Source organism: Oreochromis aureus, linkage group 12 (assembly GCF_013358895.1).
Source record: "Oreochromis aureus strain Israel breed Guangdong linkage group 12, ZZ_aureus, whole genome shotgun sequence".
Classification (NCBI taxonomy): domain Eukaryota; kingdom Metazoa; phylum Chordata; class Actinopteri; order Cichliformes; family Cichlidae; genus Oreochromis; species Oreochromis aureus.
In genome coordinates, this window is record NC_052953.1 from 7,079,443 (window position 1) to 7,102,887 (window position 23,445).

At 40.3% G+C, this 23,445-nt stretch overlaps 1 protein-coding gene across 1 annotated transcript in view; it reads left to right on the top strand.

The window, feature by feature from the left end:
• Nucleotides 1-6,511: 6,511 nt before the first annotated feature.
• Nucleotides 6,512-23,445, top strand: part of LOC116313582 (metal transporter CNNM4) — a 51,325-nt gene continuing 34,391 nt past the window's right edge. Inside the window, exon 1 of the mRNA XM_031731333.2 lies at nucleotides 6,512-7,953. Coding sequence (XP_031587193.1) covers nucleotides 6,552-7,953 — 1,402 coding nt within the window. The 5' untranslated portion in view covers nucleotides 6,512-6,551. The remainder of the gene's footprint in view (nucleotides 7,954-23,445) is intronic.

Sequence of the window (23,445 nt, forward strand, 5' to 3'; positions counted from 1 at the left end):
TGAAATCATCAGCCCCCATATTGGTTTATTAAGCAAGACTTGCAGTAATTGCCTTGATTAACAAAGTAGTTGTTCAAACAACAAGATTTAATTGTGTTTTCCAAAAGTTTTTAACCTGTGTAGAATGAATTAAAACACATTTCACTCTATATACTTAAATAAATCACTTCAAACCAATGTAAGTATACTATGTTGATCCAATGTAATCGGATTACATTAAACCACCAAATGCCAAATGTGTTGGTTTGACATGATTGAAAATGGTTTATTGTACTTGGTTGAATTGTGTGCAAATTGGGTGCCATGATTAAATTGTGTTCATCCAACAACAGATTTTTTTGAGTGTAGTCATCCAGGTCATGGTAGACTAGCTAGTCACTAGTTTCAGACATATCCTGTAAGCCAGCACTACAAGCTGACCCACTCACTGACTGAGCAGCTCTTCACCAGCTTTTATTCTGCTGGGTGGCTGATGGCTGAATAAAGCCAGCTGTGCACTGGCTCCTCAGGAGAAACGGGTGGCAGCTGTGCTCAGGAAGAGATCGGGTACACCCTCCCAACACACAGGCCTGCCTGCTGGGCTGTAAGAAACAAAACTCAAATGAAATTCACCTTTCAAAGAAAAAACAAATATATATCCATAAATATTATTTTATATCAGTCAAAAAAGAGAAAGAAAGAAAGAAATAACACGTCTCTTTAATGCTGTTTTATAAGAATCACACTCACTGGCTGCATGTACATAGTAGCTTGTTTAAGTGGTCGCAACTGATTCTTTTCTTTAAGGATGAGCGCTCTCATTTTAATCTTTATTGAGATATACTTTGTAAAAATAAATGCTAATAATAATCTCCCCAAACCGCAGCTGACACCTTTCAAATGCTAAAGGGCTTTGAATAACTTTAACTGCCTGCAAGCAAGAAGGAAGTGGTGGGAGGACCAGCCTCTTAAATCTGCACACCTATGACGCTCATTTCCAGACCTGTTTTTGTTCTTGATGTGTGGAGTATCTTTGCCTGATTCAAAGTTCAAAATAATCCTTATTTATCACCTGGCTGCTTTCCGTTTAAGCCAACACTCCTCTGACTTGCTGCAACTTGCAAACACAAGGTTTGAACAGCAGGTGGGTGGAGCTTCACGGCCTGAGATGAAGATTCAAATATCTCCTTCGGTTTATTTACTATGATACAAAGTGAAGAGTAGGAAAACGTGAAACTGAACTTTTAGAGCAGTCACATTGTTTAAAAACAGCTTTATTTTATCATATTTGATAAAAGCACCTACATATCTGGCAGACAATAAGGAACAACATGTCACATGCATTTTAAATGTTTGCCTTTTTAAGGAAAGGCAAATTTTCTCATAGTTTGCTAAACTTATCTGACGTGTAGCTCTGTTAAAATACAGCTTTTATTCCGGATTTGCCAGCTTTAACAGTTATTTTACTTTTATTCTACTACAGCAGCTGTGGTGAAGAATGTTTCATTGTGGTGCTGTACAAAGTAAAAGCTGACCACGTTTTCTATTTGAAAACTCGTATTTGTTAAACTGGTGCCAAACAAATGTAGTGTAAAAATGGCAAACGTCTTTCACTTTCTTTAGCTGCTGCACAAATCTGTTTAGTACATTATTGAAATCTTCAGGATCTCTTGACAGTTTCTCAAAGTCTCTTCTTTCTTACACTTTCATTCCCTGAAATTGGCATTTACGGCCTTTGTTTCCTTTTGTTTTTACACCACTGACATGTTCCTTTCTTTTTCATCTCAGTTTTTTTGGTTGAAAGTTTCTGCAGCATTTCTCACTGCTCCCTGTCTGAGGTTTCAGTTTCCTGAATACCAAAGGAGGAAACCACTACTGCTTTCAGCCTAAAGTCTAACGCAACTCCAGAAAACTCAGAGAAAGGTTGCAATGTTCAGCAGCTGCAACTAAATGATCATCAGTAATTCATTATTATAAAGGTGAAACGTGCCACGGTGATGACTACATAGAGTATATGTACCAGTAGGAAAGGTTGAGGACAACATTTTATAAAAATGTATAAAACAAAGAAATTAAATGTTGCCATATATTGTAATCTAACAACGTATTAACACTGTTGTGTTCGTGTGTGCTTCTGTGAACTGAGATCTCTACTGTAACACCCTTCTCACATTTTGGCTTTTTATGGAATTTAGGCTTTCAAGTCACTTCTTGTCATAGACCGCCTTGCACAATGCTGTTTTCAAAAGAAGATGTGGCCACAAGGTGTCGCTAAAAACATATTTTAAAAAAGCACTTTCATGTTCAAAGTTTCATATGTTTTATTCTTCATTTGTTTTCAGTAATCATACTTTTCAGATGGCTCGCTATTACTTTACACACATAAATTATTATTAAAAAGCTAAATATGCATTTATGCTCAGGAAGCTGATCAAATATGATTAAAGAAATTAATCTTCATGCAGTCTGTGCATATGGATTGTTTCTGGAAGCCCAGTGTTTAGATTAATACTACTCTTTGAGTTAAACTTAGATAATCACCAACAGTCTTTCAGAAAACCTATCTGTATTTAGGATTTTAGGATTTCAGCTGGTGGGGCGAAATTTCTCTTAGATGCCTTGTTGAATATTAGCGGCCCATTGAGTGGCTGTTATCAGCAGATATAATCCCCAGCAGTCGGTGACTTCAGCAGGGAAATTCTTAACCACTTTGGTCATGGTCTTCCTCTAATTCTTCTTTGTCTTCTTACTCTTTTCCAGGAGAGAACACGTCATTCAAATAAATCATTTGGACACATTTGAGTGGTTAAATGTCTCTTTAGGTACTTTTTTACTAGCAGCTTGCCACAAAAGACAAAATGTGTTCCCATTTCTTTAGTTGAATCTGAACAAAATGCCAAAGATAGTTTGACAGGAATACATTAGTATTTTTACACCAAAAAGGTGATTCCCAAATAGCTATTCACAGAACATCGTGTGTCCTTGAAAAATATTTGATGAAACAAGTGAGAGGCATATTGAAGAAGTGGCAGTGCTAAAAGTAGCTGATGAATAGTATCTGAAAGTCAGGTCCTTGAGAAATAGGGAGAAAATCCAACAAGGACAAGTTACAGAACCTGAGAGATGCATCAGGCCTTCAGTTGATCCATGTACGGTTCACTGTAGCATCATCAGAAGCGGTCTCAGTGGAAGTGTGGCTGTGAAGAAGCTATTTCTAAGGAAGGGAAATGGGGAAAAAAGACTGGGTACACCAAATTATACAAGAACTCAACTGAAAATCAGTGGCAACTCATATCGTGGAGTGACAAATTGAAACCTTTACTAGATCTTCTAAAAATTTAAGAGTTATGAATGCAGAGAAGTACACTGAAAAAGGAGACTGGCTATCTCTTGGATTTACATAACCATCTTGCAAGTTGCCTTGGGTTTTAAAGTTAAGTGTTAATTTACATCAAAAGTTTAAGTTGCTGCCAAAGTAAAACATTTGTGCAACCAATGTCCACTAGTGAATTAAGTAAATCCAACATGTTCTTTTTTCAGTGTATGGTCAGAATTTTAATACTATCAATACTATCAGGAAAGCACCTGATGCACCTCACAATGGCTACATTTTTCAGCTTGACACAATGAAAGAATAAATAATAAAGGTTTGTGTTGTTCAGTTCCTTGAATTATCAGAAACATCTGCGAGCTTCTTCACAGCCCTGTGAGGAGGTCTAGGTAAGTTAAATAAAAATTTGAAGGAAGTTCAAATTAATCAAATGAATAATGTGGCTCTTCATGTACTTCCAGGTAAAAATATAAGTTACCAAGACTAGAGATTTGTGGTACCATTACACATCGTACAGTGGAGACGATTATAAAGGGATTGGTGACAAAACACTTTATTTCTTCATCGCGTCCTCTAAAGTCTGGAGAACTTTTGTTTTTTATGTTTGGAGTATGATCCAATATAAAACAGAAATAAGAAAAAAGTGCACACAAATTAAACAAATAAAAGAAAAATAATTTAGAATATACTAAACACCTATAAATTATATGTGCAAACATAACCATACAATGAAATTGGTTTGTTTTTTCTTTTTTTGTTTCTCAAATATATTAAGTGGAACAAAGCCAAAGAGGTGTCTTTACAGTATTTCCATGGATGAATGAGCAATATGTGATTCTCTGCTGAAGACAAGTTTAGCTTACAGTGAGATGCAGAAAATCATGCATATCTTTGCTAAAACAAGACTTGTTTTAGCAAAGATATGCATTTATTTCCTCATGTTTATTTCCTCATGTTAAGGTTAACATGAGGAAATAAAATGGTGTGATAGTGTACAGGCACCAGTATACAATCCTCTGAAAACAAAGTAATGCAAACATCATCTGATTAAAGGTTGAAAAAAAGGCTACAAGTTACTGTCAGATGGCAACAGTTTTAAAAGATGTTCAAGAATTAGAAGACCTGGACCACAGCTTCTGTGAATGCAGAAGCTAAAGGTGGGAAAAGAAAGAGTGCAAAGAGCCTGAAAACAGGTTCAGATAAACTGTCAGGTGGGCCAGAAACATTTTCCAGCCTGATCTCAGCGGAGAGAACAAAAAAAGTTTTTCTGTCACTAATTACAAGTAAATGCCGAGAATTTAATGCTTTCACTGCAGTTTTCACACTTTACAAATGAACTGAATTAGATCCTGTATGGGTGTAGTTGCATGCCTGAAGGCCTTTCTTATGTATATACACAATTTTGAGCCTCATTTTTACTTAGAATCATTAGATTAGAATGATTCTCATTTCCTTCACCATTTTCACACCAGCACGTTAGGCTGCATTGACCACGGTTTGACCACTAGATGTTGCTCTGCCCTCAATAATTACATTTACTTACAATGTCAACAAAAAAGTAATTCAAGATTAAAGTAATACATTTACACACGTGATTCTATTTAGCAGCATCTTTTCATTAAAAAAAACGTGTAAAAACTAAATTTTAAAACGTTTTATTTCTTTTTCTCAAAATGCTAAGACGCATGTGTGTTTAAGAGATTAATCCTTTCATTGTCTTTGGTGTTGGCATTATCATTCTCTTATCCACCGGTGAGTGTGCCTAGTTTGGCATTCTATTCACTTGTGACCCAAGGTTTTTCTTCTTGCCTCAAATATTCAGTTTGCACAGCACACAGAGGAGTATTAATAGCATTACTAGAGACAGTAGATAACATAAACATGCATTGTATTTCAAATCAGTGACACTAGCACTGCCCCAGCACATTAGAGAGGCCCCTTCACAGTCCACTTTTAAAACACGTCTTAAAACCCATTTTTACTCCTTGGCATATGACACAGTCTGACCCTGATTTTATTGATTTTATTGTTTTGATCTAATGTGCTGATTTTATTGTTTTAAATGTAATTCTCGGCAGCACGGTGGCACGGTGGTTAGCACTGTTGCCGCACAGCAAGAAGGTCCTGAGTTCAATTCCACCATCAGGTCTTTCTGTGTAGAGTTTGCATGTTCTCCCCGTGTTTGCGTGGGTTCCCTCCGGGTACTCCGGCTTCCTCCCACCGTCCAAAGACATGCAGTTTGAGGGGATAGGTTAATTGGATAATCCAAATTGTCACTAGGTGTGAATGTGCGAGTGAATGTGAGCGTGAATGGTTGTCTGTCCCTGTGTGTTGGCCCTGCGACAGACTGGCGACCTGTCCAGGGTATACCCCGCCTCTCGCCCTATGACAGCTGGGATAGGCTCCAGCGCCCCCCGCGACCCTGGAAAGGATAAGCGGAAGCGGATGGATGGATGTAGTTCTCATCATCATTATATATACTATTTTATTATTGTCTTTGCTATTTGTGCTAATTTTATTTATTTTAATGTCATTTTAATAATCATTTTTATATATATATTTTATTTATTTTATATTATTATTTTTCTTATTTTTTTTTTAACATGTTTAATGTATCATTTTGGCATGTCAAGTGTACAGCACTTTGTGTTCAGCTGGGGGCTGATCTGAAAGTGCTATATAAATAAATTGCTTGGTTGCTTGCTTGCTTGCTTGATACTGCTTCAGCATTTGTATTTAATTCGACGTGTCATACGGGTAAACACAATTAAGACAGTTGTCTGTGAAGGTTAATACTTTTATGACTCAGTTTGGGTTTTTCTGTGCCATATAGTAGCTAAATATACAACTTAATTGATATTTTCTTCAATAAAAATTAAGTTAAAGACCACGTTAATTACTTTGTAACACTGTTTATCTTTTTTCACAATAAATAAGTTAAATACATAAAAAATCGTGGTGGGAAAATGTCATAAAATGTGATTATTTGATGTCTTTTGTATTTAAAATTTGTTTATCGTTACATCCATTCATGCGTTAATTTTCGTCTGCTCCCACACGGTCGACCTTTAAAAGAAAATCCGTCAGTCGACCTTAAAAAAATGAAACTGTTGGGGCTCGGCCCAAGTTTTAGTGACGTATACGCTGCCGATTGGGTGATATTTGTATGTAAATTTGGAGGCAGGCTTGTGGAAACGAGTAGGTGACGTCAGTTCGCCTGTTGGCAGAGAGTGAAACAAACATGGCGATGGATTCAAGTGGCTGGGGGTTTACGTTAACTTTATTCGTGTTTTCATGCGTTTTTGCGACGAGGCCGGTTGAAGCTTCGGTTTCAGACTCGAGGGAAACCACGCGGATACTCGGCATGAGGCTAGAGAAGAGCGACAAGCCAGCCGAGACCACGGAAGGGGGAGATATTCAGGTGACCGAGGGGAGCGACATCTCCTTAAGGGTCTACGGGCTCCACTTGTTCCCCAACAGCTCGGGTATCATCAGGTTCGGTAAACTGTTCGTCAGTGATAAAGAAGATGCTGATTTCCCAGATAAATGGTTAAACAGGACTTGCCCCAAAGATCAGAATGATATTGATGTTAGGGGACCCATGAAGGTAAACGACGAAAACACCTCAGGGACAGTCTCCCTCAGCATCAAGCAGCTCCGTAAGACTGAGGTGGTGAAAGTGTTCGGCTTGTGCGTCCTGGACGCCCGGGATCAGAAGTGGTACCTGATGGACGAAGAAGACGGCAGGCTGCGCGTGGTGGAGGCGAAGAAGTCCCTGCTGCCCATCTGGCTGCAGATTATCCTCATCTGCTTCCTGCTGGTGCTGTCCGGCATGTTCAGCGGGCTCAACCTGGGACTGATGGCGCTGGATCCGATGGAACTGCGCATCGTGCAGAACTGCGGCACAGAGAAGGAGAAGAAGTACGCGCGGAAGATCGAGCCCATTCGTAGGAAGGGCAACTACCTGTTGTGCTCACTGCTGCTCGGTAATGTCCTGGTCAACACTACGCTCACCATCCTCCTGGACGACCTCACCAAGTCCGGGGTCGGAGCAGTCGTCGCCTCCACTGTCGGCATCGTAATATTTGGCGAGATTGTCCCCCAGGCTCTGTGCTCCCGACACGGATTAGCAGTCGGGGCGAACACCATCGTTCTCACCAAGCTGTTCATGCTGTTGACTTTCCCTCTGTCCTGGCCCATTAGCAAACTCCTCGACTGCGTGTTGGGCCAGGAGATCGGCACAGTGTACAACAGAGAGAAGCTAGTGGAGATGTTGAAAGTCACCGAGCCCTACAATGACCTGGTGAAAGAGGAGCTCAACATGATCCAAGGAGCGCTGGAGCTCCGGACTAAAACAGTGGAGGATGTCATGACGCCAATCAACAATTGCTTCATGATCCACAGCGACGCCGTGTTGGACTTCAACACCATGTCCGAGATCATGGAGAGCGGCTACACCAGGATACCCGTGTACGAAGACGAGCGCTCCAACATCGTGGACATCCTCTTCGTCAAGGATCTGGCCTTCGTGGACCCAGACGACTGCACCACCTTGAAGACCATCACCAAATTCTACAACCATCCGGTCCATTTCGTCTTCCACGACACCAAGCTGGACGCCATGCTGGAGGAGTTCAAAAAAGGTTTGTGGAAATCTTGGTGCTGGTGATATGGTGTGATAACGCAGGAGTGAAACCTGTGATTTGGTTCAGCAGTGTGCGGTGCGAGCAAATGTTTCTGGTACAGCTTCATCCACTTCTTAGGTGAATGGAGGAGACGATGAAGTATGAAGTAATCAGAGCTCCAGCAATGTTTTCGCTTATAAGACCCCTGAAAGCCACATGCTGAAAAATGCAGTAGTCAAGCTGGTGTTTTGGCATCTTCAAGTCAAAGTCAGGGGAATCTGTACCCACAGAGTCAGGGGTTAAGTTTGCTCTCAAAAATATGACTGGTAATTTTTTCAACTCTTTTCAGTAGAAGTGTGACACTGGTTCCTCCTTCTTTAGTGCATTTGGCCAGGTCCACTATGATTATTTAAACCTTTCCCTTTATTGAATCGCTTAATTTAAGAGTAAATGAAAGTTTAATTCCTGAGATGTATCCTACCTGCACCACAACTCCTGCATGTGGGTCAAGCTTTTTGTCTAGAGATGGTCTCTCAGTGGTAGATGCCCTTTTTCTTTAAAAACTGTTTACTATATCTGTCTAACAGAAGGTTGTTGTGAGGTTCCATAAGTAGGTTTATTTCTCAAAGTAGTTGTAGTTCTCTTGATCTAGATAACTTGACAGACAGAAAGTTCTCTGGTGAGCACTAGGCAAGTTTGTGTTTTGAGATACCATAACACTTCCCAGTTTTACTTCTCTCTTTTGCCTTACACACACACACACACACACACACACACACACACGCGCTCACGCTCACGTGCTCACACTCGCTCTCAGGACGATTTACAAACACTGACGCTATCTCCCGCTGCAGTATATTTTTCCTTCCTCAGGCTTCTCATCTGAAGGTCAAAGACACAGACACACACACACACACACACTGGCTTACTGTGTCTAAATCTTGCAGTATCATTAATATCCTGTCATTGGACTTTGTCGGCATGTTGTCTCTTTCACTGTAGTAATTCATTTAGCTCTAATCAAGTGTTGGAAATTGAGTTGTTGAGTTGCTGTAGTGGTGCATAGTGCTGTGTGATATTGGCCAAGATGTATCTGCAGCTCATCGAAGTGAGCTCGGCTGGCAAGGTGGGAGGCTTTGGCAATAAACTGCAGTGCATACAAACACACACACACACACGCTGTAAATCTAGGTGCTTACAGTGTTGAAATCTTGACAGAGAGATTTTCTGTAAGTAAATTTGACAATATGAGAAGTTTGTGTGTTTAAAGTCTTCAGTTTGAAGGTTACAGCGGAGAAAATGTTCGGGGCCTCTCGTTGCTCTTATGAGTCATAGTTGATTCCAGTACCAGTACTTATTATTTTTGCTCTTATTTATTTTTCCCTCTATTGTGACTGGAAAAATAAAGATGCATTAAAATAGATTTCAAAGACTTTCATCTCTTCTCTTTATCACACCGTCTTGCGATTAAAAATTTGAGCCAGAGCAGAACTGATGCAGCACAACAGATAAACATCTGTTTATGACATCTTTAAAAGTCGTGTTATATGCTGACAAGCTGATGACATTTAACATGGGCGATATATTTGTGCATCTTTTTCTCTCGCCCCCGCTGGTTTCGGCAGATGGCCACCTTCCTGTTAGTTTCTTTTTTTCTCCCTGCTCTTGCTAAGTGCTTGCTCATGTGAGGTGGACCTTCTGTGATCTTCAAGTAATCCTAAAAAGTGCCCTGAAATAACTGTTGCAGATTTTTGGGGGGCCTTAACTAAACCTGTGCAGAAGTGAATGCTGGAACAAAAGAAACACAGCAGTCTGACCTAAAGGTTAATCATCTTTTTAACACAATTAGAAACACTTATAAATTAACTGGAGTATTGTTTTTTTTTAACCACATTAAAATGTCAAGTCAAATAAGTATTGCTCTTCCAAGCAGATGTCATAATCAGTGTAATTTAATTAAGGTCGTAATTTGAAAGAATCTCAGCAGAAAGTTAAATCAAGTACTTTCAGATTTTACACCTTTTATGTAGATTAGCCTGCTGTGAGTAAGACTCGGTGCTAGTCACTGCATTTCTCCTTGATGACATCCTAGTCATGCGATGTGGAGGGGCCAGGATTTGTATGTAGGTTGTTGGGAAAGAGGCTTTTTTCACACATAAACTTCAGCCAGTGTGGAGAAAATCAGGGTTAGACATTCTCTGAAGCTGCTTTTTCCCACATGTAACACAAAACTTTCAGGTGCATTCTCACTACTGTTTGGTTTATGCTAGAATGTCTCCTAGAAAGAGCATCTAGGTGGCAGGGCACTTGATGCCCATCATCCTCTGTGTTCTTATATCAGAAGCTGGCCGTATACTGTCTGCTCTGACTAAGCTGAACATTCGGTTCTCACATCTGCTTTTCTGGGAAATGCAGAGAAACTTTCAGGGCTGCGGTCCACCTTGATGTGGTGAGCGATTTGTTCCAAAAAACCTAGCGAAATTTGTCTGTAGTCACGAAGAACCATATCATTCCTGTATCTGTACTTTGGGTCGGTTGGAGTGTGGGTTCACAGTGGGATTCACAGAAACAGCTGAAATGCATACCTAGCTGTTCTGTTATGGTTTCAGCTAATTCAAGACAGGCAGCACAAGTAATGTTATTTACAGGAGATGATGCTAATCTGTGGTCTGATAGCTGCTGTTATGTGAGTTGATGTTATCTATTTCCGCTAACACACATTGAATTGCGAATTTCTGTTTGCTTTCATATGACTATTGGTATGAAAGCTGGACAGACATAGAAAACCTCAAATGTTCTTTAAAAATGTTTTTAACATTAAGAGATGATTTAATATTTGCTGTGTCGACATTCTTGCAAGTGCTGCAAAAACACTGCACAGTCTGAACATACCTCAGAGTATTACCTTTACCATGTCAGCCTTCACGCTGTGAATGAGGAGCCTATGTTCAGGCTGTGGTGGATGGCTTTAACGTGGTTATAGTATGTGCAGGCTTAATTTCCTGTACACCCCCTGCTTCTCCTGTGACCCGGATCCCTGCCTGCAACTCAAGTTCCTCTCACTGCAGCTCAGCATCAGTTACCACAGCGATGGCATCCTGCAGCTTCGATGTGCTCACACAGATTTTTCACAGGGTTTTGCTCCACATAATCAAAACCACTGGATTTGCATTTTTATTTTAGAGTTGTGAGTTTGACTATTAATTCATAGTAAAGACTGTTTTGAATAGATACCAGTGACTGTGACACACTCACACAACCCAGGAAATGAGTGTGTGTGTGTGTGTGTGTGTGTGTGTGTGTGTGTGTGTGTGTGTGTGTGTGTGTGTGTGTGTGTGTGTGTGTGTGTGTGTGTGTGTGTGTGTGTGTGTGTGTGTGTGTGTGTGTGTGTGTGTGTGTGTGTGTGTGTGTGTGTGTGTGTGTGTGTGTGTGTGTGTGTTATTCCCACCAACCTTTTCTGTCAACATGACGTGACATTTCAGATGGACTATGAAGTGACCTTATTAGATGAGATCAAATTTTAATGACATGCTGGAAATGGCAACAGCAGACATAAAAGAAAACATTAACTTTTATTTATACATCCATGATATTCATCCACATCCATACATTTTCTTCCGCTTATCCACGTTGCGATGGCAGCAGGCTAAGCAGACATTTGTTTCCCGAGCAGCATTTTCCAGTTTCTCGTGGGAGATTTCTGAGGTACTTGCTGGTCGGATGAGATTAATAATCTCTCTAGTGAGCTCTAGATCTACCTCGAGGTCTCCTGCCAGCTGAGTGTGCCTGGTAAACCTCCACAGCGGAAGGTGCCCATAAGACCTGATTAGATGCTCCGGCCACCTCAGCAGGCTGCCTTTGACACATCGGAAAGGTGGCTCTCCTCTGAGCTCCTTCTGGATATCTGGAGATCCTGGGATCTCAGGAGACAAGGATTGCACTCACTTATTTTGCATAGCCCAGCCACCCTATAGAGGAAACTAGTTGTTTCTGTGATAATTCAGAATTAACTACTACAGACAAAAGTCCGAACCCTGACTGGTAAATTAAAACCTCTCATATAAGTTTATGCAATATGGTTAAAGGCCATACTTCTGTTACTCGTTCTTCTATAATTTAATGAAAAGGTGATGGTAAAAATGGCCTTGCTTGTGGCTCTTGTGTAATTAGCTTAATGCACACTGGACATCAGGCAAAATTTAGAAAGCACACAAACACAAGTGAACCATGAATTTCCTGGAGGCCCACGTGCACTCTGTCAACACACTCTCACATGTTGTAATGGCACTGGTCGTGTATTTTATTGGCTTGCATTTTGCCCTGAGGAGTTTTCTTTTGAAAATGCCATTAGGATTAAGTGACAAATACTTTAGAAAATCTTTATTAGTAATACTAATCTTGTCACAATGAAGGATCACCACAAGCAATATCCGCATGCAGAAAGTCGTCATTTTAAGAATGAAAATGAGTTTATTAGTAAAATCATTATATTTTGATACTTGAACTGAGCAAACTTTATAACCATACAGTGAAGTATAAATCGAGAAAAGTTAACCTCCTACAAAAGGACAGACCTGTTTTTCCAGATGTTGTCCAGGGTTCTTGTGTGAAAATGCCTCTGGTCTCAGGTGTGTACAATAGTTCAGATCCAGATAAAGGTTTGAGTTTGAAGATGGGTGTGGCTGGACACATGAATGCAGAGTAAAGGGCACTTGTATGTCCCCATCCTATGTTCTCTTTACTGTATTTGTAATTCTTTGATGTATGTAGGTTGTTTGGTGTATAAACCTATAGTACTTTTAATGATGGGTATGATCTGAGAAGTTGAGTCTGGTGCTTTTGTTGGTGGTTGTCAAGGCCGTCCACATTGTCTGCAGTTTATCGGTGTTCGGGCACTTATCTGCCCCTCCCACCCACCCTGTTATTGTGTGCTCTGGTTTAATGACCGTTTGTCTGTTAGGCTGTGGGTATATTTCCAAAACAGATTAAAATGAGATTTTATGGGCCATGTAGTGGTTAGAGTTTGGTGTAAATGAAGGATTTCTAAAAGAATTCATAAGATTAGCTTGAAATTCAAACCCTGTGAAGTGAATACTTTTAGAACAACTGACAGCTTTCTCCACCTCATTTGGACATAACAAGAAAATCGAAACTTCAGAAATTTGCGATGGTGGGTTTGCACTGTTTATTTACTTTTTTTTTTAAACTCGTGAATTACTCGGGTAACTAAAATAAATAACTGGCAAATTAAGAAATAATTAAGTATGAATACTATTGGCAAATAAGGATGTAGTTAAAAGCCACAGATGTTTGTGTGAGTTTCTAACATCCACTGTATAAAAACATTAGATTTAATATGAAAGGCACTGATAATGTCCCACATGTGCACATAGTTTCAACCACCTGACAGCACGAGCAGCTCCTGGGATCACTGTGTTTGGGTGAAAGCCATGAAAAAGAAAAGTGCTGCCGATAAAAAGAACAGGGCCAAGGACTCGCATTACACTACATTACATTCTCACATGCATACAGTAAACAACATGAATGTCAGGTTCACTTTTCTAGCAGGCGGTTTGTTTGCTTTGCAGACAGCTCAGCGTCAAATTAAGAACTGCACGCTGAGTCCACGCTGACCCTCGTGGTCCCTCACAGAGGGGTGAGGAGGATATTTGTTTTCTTTTTTGTTTAATCTAAACTTAACTGTTGGCTTTGACGTGCCCTGACACATCCGCCTCTTAACTTCTGTGCTTGTGAAGCAAGCATAGATACACTAGTGCTGGTGCTTGTGACACTCCCTGCACATTTGCACAGACATGGATATACAGTTATGATCAAAGGTTTACAAACACACATCATGGGGTGTTCAACAAATCCTTCTTAAGATGGCAAAGAGAAATTATTAGTTGTAATCAATCATGATCACTAATGAAAAGGGAATAGGTCTTGGCCTTGTAAAGTTAAAAGACCTTGTAGAACCTTCAGCACCATTTAAAAAGGATTTAAGTGAGTGCATGTATGTAATTGAGCCTGTATGTATGCTTTTGATGCTGTGTGGATTAGAGAAAATCAGAAATGGCTGTGAACGTGAGCCCGGGAACCTGCAATATTTACAGCTCCTATTTGAGCCTCTAAGGAATACTGCGTTTTATGACGTTGAGTAAAAGATTACCCAATCTCAACATGATAGGGCTGTTCTGACAGCCCTATGTCTCCACTCTTGTTTTTATGGTGGGTGTGTCTCTCGTCTCCCGCTTTCTCGCTCTGTGCCCCCCCCCCAAAATCACTGCCTCCAGTTCTTTTCAGTTTCCCAGTTTTTGCCTCTGCCCATCTGTCCTTGTTTTTTTGTTTTGACTTTCTAGAGAGGAAGAGTTTCTGTAACCCCTGGTAGAGATTGGGTTTACTGGAATACAAATAGTGTTATGGTTCAAGAATAATGTGCAGTTTTGTAGAAAGCGGTTGCCAGGTTGTGCAATGACTGTTAGTTACAACTAAAAGCTGGAAGTGTACAGATAACTGAACCTTGTACAGACATTCAACCCCCCCCCCCCCATAGGTTTTTAATTAAAAGCTGTTTATGAATCACTTTGAAGTTGGACGTACTTACTGCCTTTGCATTCATTTTGCTTTATGTGTTGTAAAAAAGTTATTGTCTTCTCCCACTCTTTTCATAACATAACAAAACATAAACTTTAATCTTGCATTATATTTTTCTTTTATTGCTAAATGTCAGATCTATAAATGTGTGAATAGTTCACTTTAAGACACCTACACATTTTACAGTCGCAGCCAAAAGTTTTGAGAATGAGTTTGCTGCTTCAGTGTTTTTAGATCTTTGTGTCGGTTGTTTCTGTGATGTATCGAAGTATAATTACAAGCACTTCACAAGTTATAAAGGCTTTTATTGACAATTACATCACGTTTATGCCAGTCAATATTTGCAATGTTGGTCCTTCTTTTTCAAGACCTCTGCATGCTGTCAGTCAACTTCTGGACCAAATCCTGACTGATGGGAACCCATTCTTTCATAATCAATGGTTGGAGTTTGCCAGAATTAGTGGGTTTTTGTTTGTCCACCTGCCACTTGAGGATTGACCACAAGTTCTCAATTGGATTAAGGTCTGTGGAGTTTCCTTGCCATGGATCTGAAATATCAATGTTTTGTTCCCCAAGCCACTTGGTTATCACTTTGCCTTATGGCACGGTGCTCCATCATGCTGGAAAAGGCATTGTTCTTCGCCAAACTGTTCTTGGATGGTTTGAAGAAGTTGCTGTCGGAGGATGTTTTGGTAGCATTCTGTATTCATGGCTGTGTTCTTTGGTAAAATTGTGAGTGAGCCCACTCCATTTGATGAGAAGCAGCCCTACAAATGGGATGCTTTACTATTTGCATGAGACAGGACTGATGGTAGCACTCACTTTTTCCTCTCCGGACGGTCCTTTTTGCAGATGCCCCAAACAATTGGAAAGGGGCTTCATCAGAGAAAATGACTTTACCCCATTCCTCAGCAGTCCACTTGCTGTACTTTTTGCAGAGTATTAGTCTTTCCCTGATGTGTTGTTGTTGTTGTTGTTGTTGTTTTTTTGTTTTGTTTTTTATAGAAGTGGCTTCTTTGCTGCCCTTCTTGACACGAGGCCATCTTCCAAAAGTCTTCGCCTCACTGTGCGTGCAGATGCACTCCCACATGCCTCCTGCCATTCCTGAGCAAGCTGAACTGATTGCACTCCAATACTGCAGCTGAATTATCGCTAAGAGACGGTCCTGTTACTTGCTGGACTTTCTTGAGCGTCCTGAAGCCTTCTTCACAACAATTGAACCTCTTTCCTTGAAGTTCTTGATGATCCGATAAATGGTTGATTTAATTGCAATCTTTGTAGGAACAACATCCTTGAAATGGGAAGACAATTTCCATGGCACAGAGGGACTTTGCAATTCATCTGATCGCTCTTCATAACATTCTGGAGTAAATGCAAATTGGTATCATAAAAACTGAAGCAGCAAACTTTGTGAAAAACAGTATTTGTGTCATTCTCAAAACTTTTGGCCATGACTGTACGCTCTGTAGATGGACCTGTTGTACGTTTCCACAGCGGTGGATGCTCACATTAAACATGGTCAAGGTTTCAAATGATCAGGTCAGCGTTTGTGTCAGCAATCCTAATGAGCCAAAAGCTCAGGCTTCAGACTACTCTAATCACTGTTTTAGATTTCAAGCTAGTTTTTTCCCGTACTCCTGTCTCTGTATGATGTCACAGAGAAGAGGATATGCCAGAACTGTCATCTCAGAAAAAACCTGTTCAAATCGTCTCTTTGAATCATGCAAGTGATCAGAAAAAAGCCAGCCTAAAGGAAGGGGTGGCCTTAAGCAGAGATGAGTTGCAGCACTGTTTGCCTCTTTGCACCTGATTTCCCCTAGCGACGGGCTGCAACCTCCAGTAACAACTCGCAAACCTCTAAGGGAATACATGTTTTTCCCTAGAAATTAGCGTTTCATTTACTGGTCTCTAGGCCTTTTTAATGGTTCTCTGACAGGGCTCGTTTTAGGTAGTGAGCAAACAGACCAGTTGCCCCAAATCCGTTGAAAATTATAAAAAATAAAGTCCCCTTAAATAAAGAATTATTTTGAACTGCAAAACTATGCAAAGCAGCTGAAATAGTTATTTCCCCTATAAATCTGTAAGGGTCCTGGTATTATTCAGTGGCTGCATACACTATTCTGTCTTTTGTAAGAAAAAGAGCACCTCTTCTTCTTCTGCTAGCCAAAGCTTGCCATAGTATTTTTTTTTATTTATTTTTTTTTGTAAGTGTGCATGCTTGGCGCTTGTCCATGTACACACACAGACCTGATTGCAGTTTGCAAATGGGTATGTGCAAGGTGGTGGTTTCTCGCGGTTGCCCTCTAAATGGGTTCCTTTGGTAAGATAAATATGGTTATTTATCCAGGATTTTGTGTCTTTTTAACATGGCAGTAATGGAGGATTACTGGTGTCGAGGCCAAACAAGTTCACACTGTAATGCTGAGGTTTACAAAACCGTCTTTAGCTTCTGAAGTCTGTATATTTGGCCATGTTAGAGTTTTTGGACAAAATATTTACCTACCAACTAACCACCCAGCTGCCGCTCAACTGCAGTCTCCACTCCTGTCATTTTTTTTTAACAGGTAGTTGTGCCTGTATTCATCTGTCAACAAATATTTGGCTTTCTATTTTTAAGAGACAGACCCTCAGGTGTTCTGCTGAGTCACAGAGCGTAAATGCACATGCACACAAGCACACACAGCGACGCACTGAATGTGACTCGCTCACACGCTTGTCAGCTGACTTTACAGTCTACAGTGACTGAATATCATTTATGGGGGATTAAACCCACATGAATGATGGGTCTACAGCCATTTTTATGGCTCTCTGCATAAAAGGTTGCTTAATCTAAAAGTAGGGCTGCCACGATTAGTCGACTAGTCACGATTACGTCGACGACTAATTTAATAGTCGACGCGTCGTTTGAAGCTTTGTAAGATCCCAAAAGACGCAGGAATAAGTAGTAGGATTTAAGAGTGTAATGACGGACTGAAACAGAAGATGGCAGCACTGCATGTACAAGGATGCCAGCTGCCGTTAAACCCCGAGGAAGAAGAAACTGTCCCAGAATTCATAGCGCGGCCCAGCGCAGTTTAGCGGCAGCTAGTTAGTTTTAATATTACTCTTATTATTCTTTCTGGGTCACAAAATAAACGTTTAACATATTTTCAGGTGAGAATGTAGCTGTGTAAACCTCAAATATCTGCTCAGTCTATCAAGACACCACATATTTTCAAAAGCGCTCCGACGTTTTTGGAGACGTCTGTTACCCACCAGCTCGATAGCGAGCCGGGGTTCAAGGCTCATTAGAGCTGGTGAGAACACCGGACTCCCGGCAAATTGTTTTCAAACTCACCGCCGTCTTTCGCTACTCAGGTTAAACATGTAATATAAGTCACTTAGATAACTTAAAAATGTTATTGTTTGGCTTTTTTTTAGTATTTTATTTGTTCCTGGGTAAATTGGTTTGGCTGAGAAATAAAGTTATAGTTTTTGCACAGCTGAATAAACGTCAAGCAGACACCTGATTATCAGAAGTGTGAGATGCTCCAGAATATACTCCGGTGTCCTGTTATATTTTAGATAGCAAGGAGCAGACGGCTGACTTTATTAAACTTCACTGAAACAATCTGCAAATTTCATTAAAAGTGTAATAAACTATCATCTTGTCTTTATGTTTAGTTAGCACATACCTTAAACACTTCAAGCTGTAAGCTAATGATAGTTATATAAGAGCAGACGCATGCTGGTGCAATAAGCTGTACATTTTATGTCCAATGGATGCATGATCTGATTAGTCGACTAATCGCAAAAATAATCGGTGACTAGTCGACTATCAAAATAATCGTTTGTGGCAGCCCTATCTAAAAGACAGTCAGCCATCCAGACATGAAAATATTTTATCTCTTAAATGGGTTCAGTGGCAGATGAATTCAAAACCTGTCCTTACATTACCTTTTCTATTTTTAGGCTATGATGCTAACATATGTCTCTCATAGAGCAGTGTTCCCATTATGAACGAGACCAAGTTCTTACACATCTATAAGGTCAAAATGTCATGTTTCTGAGCACTTTTGAACAAATTCTTGTCTGTACTGGCTTAAAATTGACATGGAGAGTTCATTCTTGTACTTGATAGCAGCAGTCATAACAAACTTACTACAACACGATAAGCGTTATCAATGTATCGCATTTAAAATTGTCACTATTTGCGGCGGGAGACAGAAGTGGGAGGCAATTTGTGGACAGTCCAGGGTGGACCTGGACTGTAGAAACTTTTGTTTTGTCTAATCAGCACTTATGCAATCAACAGAGTTTCTCTGTTCTTATCAGCCGTCCCCTTCATTCTCTCTTCCTGTCTTGTCCCTGTGGCTGTGGCTTGAGGTGCTGACAGTGCAACTCCAAGTTGGTGTATATGTTTTGTGCACGTGCACGTGCGCGTGTAAGTGTGTCACATCAACACTTCCTGGCTTAGTGCCAAAATGATATCAGTCAGCACGAAGAAAGAGCAACTCAGCAGAATTGTATTATGTCTCAAACATAGCCACACATAGTTGCTTTGTCTGTCAGTTCGAATTACCCGTAAGTGATATAGCATGTAAAATAAACACAACATTGTCATTCCTGACATGTTTTGGATGAGAAGAGTGAAGGTTTTAGTTTTGGATCACACCGGCTTGTTTGCATTTGGAAGTTTTTTGGCATGTTATAAGTTTATGTACAGTTTGCCACAAAGGGGCTTTAGATGTGCTTGACTGGATTCATGTGCACAGTCTAGTCCAGGGGTGGGCAACTCCAGGCCTCGAGGACCGGTGTCCTGCAGGTTTTAGATGTGTCCTTGATCCAACACAGCTTATTTAAATGGCTAAATTAGCTCCTCAACATGTCTTGAAGTTCTACAGAGGCCTGGTAATGAACTAATCGTTTGATTCAGGTGTGTTGACCCAGGGTGAGATCTAAAACCTGGAGGACACCGACCCTTGAGGCCTGGATTTGCCAACCCCTGGTCTAATCCGACTCAAGCTGGTTGCTGAGAAGATGCTGTCCAAATCTCTAATCATTTTTGGACAAACATTCTCACCCATTACATCACTCTGTGAACACCAAAAGAAGCTGTTTCAGTCACAGACACCTACTTTGTGCCCGCTGTCATTACGCCCACATATCACTTCCCCGAAGGGGCTTTCAGACTGGATGCTAAAATGTCACCTTTGCACTCTGAAAATTATTATTTTCAAAGGCTTGTGCCAAGCAAGGTGTAAACATGTTGTTTCATGAGGTTCGGGAGCTCATATGGATCAGAATTCGCATAAATTGAGCTTAGACAACTTATGAATGAATCCTCCGTAGTCAACAGGAACATCCAGGGCATCCAGCCGACAGCAGGCAGGGTGGACAAAATATATACATACATGTGCAAGGTGGATTCTCATATTAAGCACAGCCAAATATTCAATTGATGAGGTCAACATATGTTCATATAATCCCTATTCTGCTCTAATTTTTGGTTTCAGACAGATGTTGACAGATGTATGATGTTGGAGAAAGGGGTCAATGCATAACACACCTTCAGCTCTGCCAATCGGAACAAAGTTGGATGAAAGGGAGGGTGGGAGGAGGGAGACTGATTTCATTCAGACAATGAATGAAGTGAGGGGTAGCATCAAGTTCATGTTTGAGATATATTTTGAACTGTGAGCCATGCAAAAGCTACTCAACTAGAGTCTATGAATAAAAGCTTGAAGTGAGCTTAATAGATTTCGTTCAAGGCAGGATGGTGGAGAGTGGACAGGGAAACTGGGAAAGCGAGGTGGGGAAAGACATGGAGTAAGTGGACCAGCTCTATAAAGCTATTAAAACTTAAGATAAGATTAAGATAATGAGCAGGAGAATTATGGTGCGGTGAGCCCAGTCATGAGAGGCGATACATGCTGTATTGTGTCTGAAAGCAGTTAACATGTCATTCTATTTTTTTGGCATTGGATGACCCATAAATAATTTGTCTCAACATTTGGTCATATTTTTAAATAATCTTCTACACTACAGTACTTAAAAGCTATTTGTGTTTATTATGAGATTAAATTGTTTTACTGTGCGAAACACTCTTAATATTTGCTGCATTTCATTGTAATTTTGCTGCTTAAAGTAGAAATGCTCAGGAGGCTGAATAAAGTAGATTCTGTCTCTCTGTCGAGGGTTTTGTTTATAAAAGAATCCGCTATGCTCAGCAGCCGTTTCAGCCATTACTTTATAGCCCTGCTGTTCCCTAAGATCACAGTAGCTCTATCTGCATGGGGTTCCAGTTTTAACTGGAAAAACGAGTTTGAAGAGCTTGACCTGTCCCACACAACAAGTGAGTGTGCGCCATTCTCATGCAAGTGTGTGCATGTGTGAATGTGCGTACATGCGTCTGCTGCCGTCCGGTTTTGTTTCAGCCTCTCACAGTGGATATGTTTTGAAGTTGTTGGCTGTGGTCCTGCTGATATGTGGTGGGGTGTGTTTTGTGTGTGGGTAGAATAAGTGTGGCATTCCTTTCTCATTGCTCTCCCCCTCATCTTTTTGTCACCAATATTTCATGTCAACAAGCAGGTCCGGTTCACAGGCTGGTGACATAGAAGCCTGAGGGCAGAAAAACGAACTGCATGGTCATCTGACCTGCTGGGACTGTTTGTGTGTGTGAACGCCATTGATACATTCAGTTTAATTAGTGATCTATCAAACTGATAAGAGCAAACTAATTTTCAGATGTCGTATGAAAATAAAGGAGCTACATTAAACACAATGTTTGTGCATGAAAGGTTTTATTATTCCTTTGGTACTAAATGCTGTGGAAGTGCTCCACATAAATGGGAGAAGCTGCAGTTAATAGTTGAGCAGAGCTCAGTTCTTATGATAAAGGTCAGATTGTTTCTCAGTTCCTGTTTTAGCAAACTCTCCTCCTGTGCTTTCGCATGCTTTGCTTACTTTATCTGCAGTTCTAGAGAATGTCTGTGATTAATGTTTTTTTCCCAGGCTCAAAAAGAATTTACACCATCTGGCTGTGGTGGGTTTTTTGGAGGGTACAGATTTATCAAAACAGTCTCCTGCTTTGTAGCCTGCAATCGTCCTATTCAAATGACTGAGTACATATTATGATTTTATTGTTGTTTCTCTTTTCTTAATCATGAGGTTCATCGGTTTAGTGCTGCAAGTAAATTGCATTTTCAAAGTCACTGGACAAGCTGAAAATAAAAGCTGCAGACACACTTGTTCTTTGTGAGAAAGAATTCACTGTCTTGTATGTTGGATTATTTTCTTTGAACAGATAAAAATGGCAAGCCAAGAAACCTACATGAAGTCCAGTAATAGGCCAGTTGGGGGGGTGACATTTACTCACCAGCACTTAACTTTAACCACACAAACCAGGTCTCCACAACACAGCACTGGCTAGACATTTACTTAACTGCATTTTATAAGCTAACCATTGTGATTTCTCAGGGTAGGGTAGATCACTAAATTAGCAAAGTTAAAGACAAAACGTCCAGAATAACCAACCTGGACTGGTAGCTGATATATTTGTACAGTTGTCCAATAAATATTGCATAGATTTGAACGGTACTGACACTTTTTATCCATCTTGTATAAGAAATTACCTTGTTACCTGTATTAGCTAAATTGTGCTAAATCGGTTTAGCGTCACTTGTTAATCACTGAATTCAGAGTTTGTTCTTTGCCACCCCATTTTCACATGTCCAAGACTATGAGAAACTCAGTTAACCTCAGTTGTTCCCATGGTCGTTGTATTATTTATTCAATTCAATTTTAATTTAATTTGTATAGTGCCAAATCACAACAACAATTGCTTCAAGGCAGTTCATATTGTAAGGTCCAAAATAACCCTAAAATGATACAGGGAAGACTATAAGAATCAGATTAAGAGCGTCGCTTGGCAACAGTTGGAAGGAAAAACTCCCTTTTAACAGGAAGAAACTTCTGGCTGTATTTTCACTTTTACTAAATAAAATAATTTAAGTCATATTTTTTTGGGGGGGGGGGGGTCAAAGTCTAAAATTTTTAAATTGTCAAAGTCAAGGAGTTCCTAAGGCGTCAACTATCACTTCAGCCTAACAGTGTCTCTGTGTAAAACAATGACAGAGGGATGGATTTTTATTAAAAACACTCTGCTGCCATGTCTGATTCACCATTTGATAAGTGAGATCTGAGTGTTTTTGTGGGAGCCTGAGGTGAGGATGCTGCTCTGTTATCCTCCCCTTTTGTTTGGTTTTTTTTGTTTTGTTTTTTTTTGTGACAGATCTCTAAAGAAGATCAGCTGGGCAGACAGATGGTACGGATAGTAGCTACGTGTGTTTATTTTTTTAACTGTAGCCTTAGCTCACACAGCTCAGATAATGAATGCATTAAGCAGCCAGTATTTGGTTGAACCTCCTTGTGTGCAAAGTTTTTTGTGTCTGTTAATATCTGTACTCTGAGGAGTCAGTAGACTCTCCAGTGACTCTCCAGTAACTGGGGCTAAGTGTATCTCCTGGGGTCCTACTTCCTCTGAAATATTGACTTGCCAATACAGAGTGAGGTCACACACGCACGAAAGCACACACACACACACACACACACACACACACACACACACACACACACACACACACACACACACACACACACACACACACACACACACACACACACACACACACACACACACTCAGAGTGTCTTTTTCCATTACACAGTGCTTCTGTTTTCATTGCTGCAGTGATCTTCTGTGGAAAGAGCAATAATCAGCTAAAGAATGTATACTTCTCAAATACCCAAACCGCTCTGTTACCAACATTTTTCCACTCATATTTCTGGATAGTTTCACAGAGAACAGTTATAGATAATATGGTGATCTCTGCAGCTCTGAGTGAGCACAGAAGCCCCGCCCATCACCTCTGCAAATC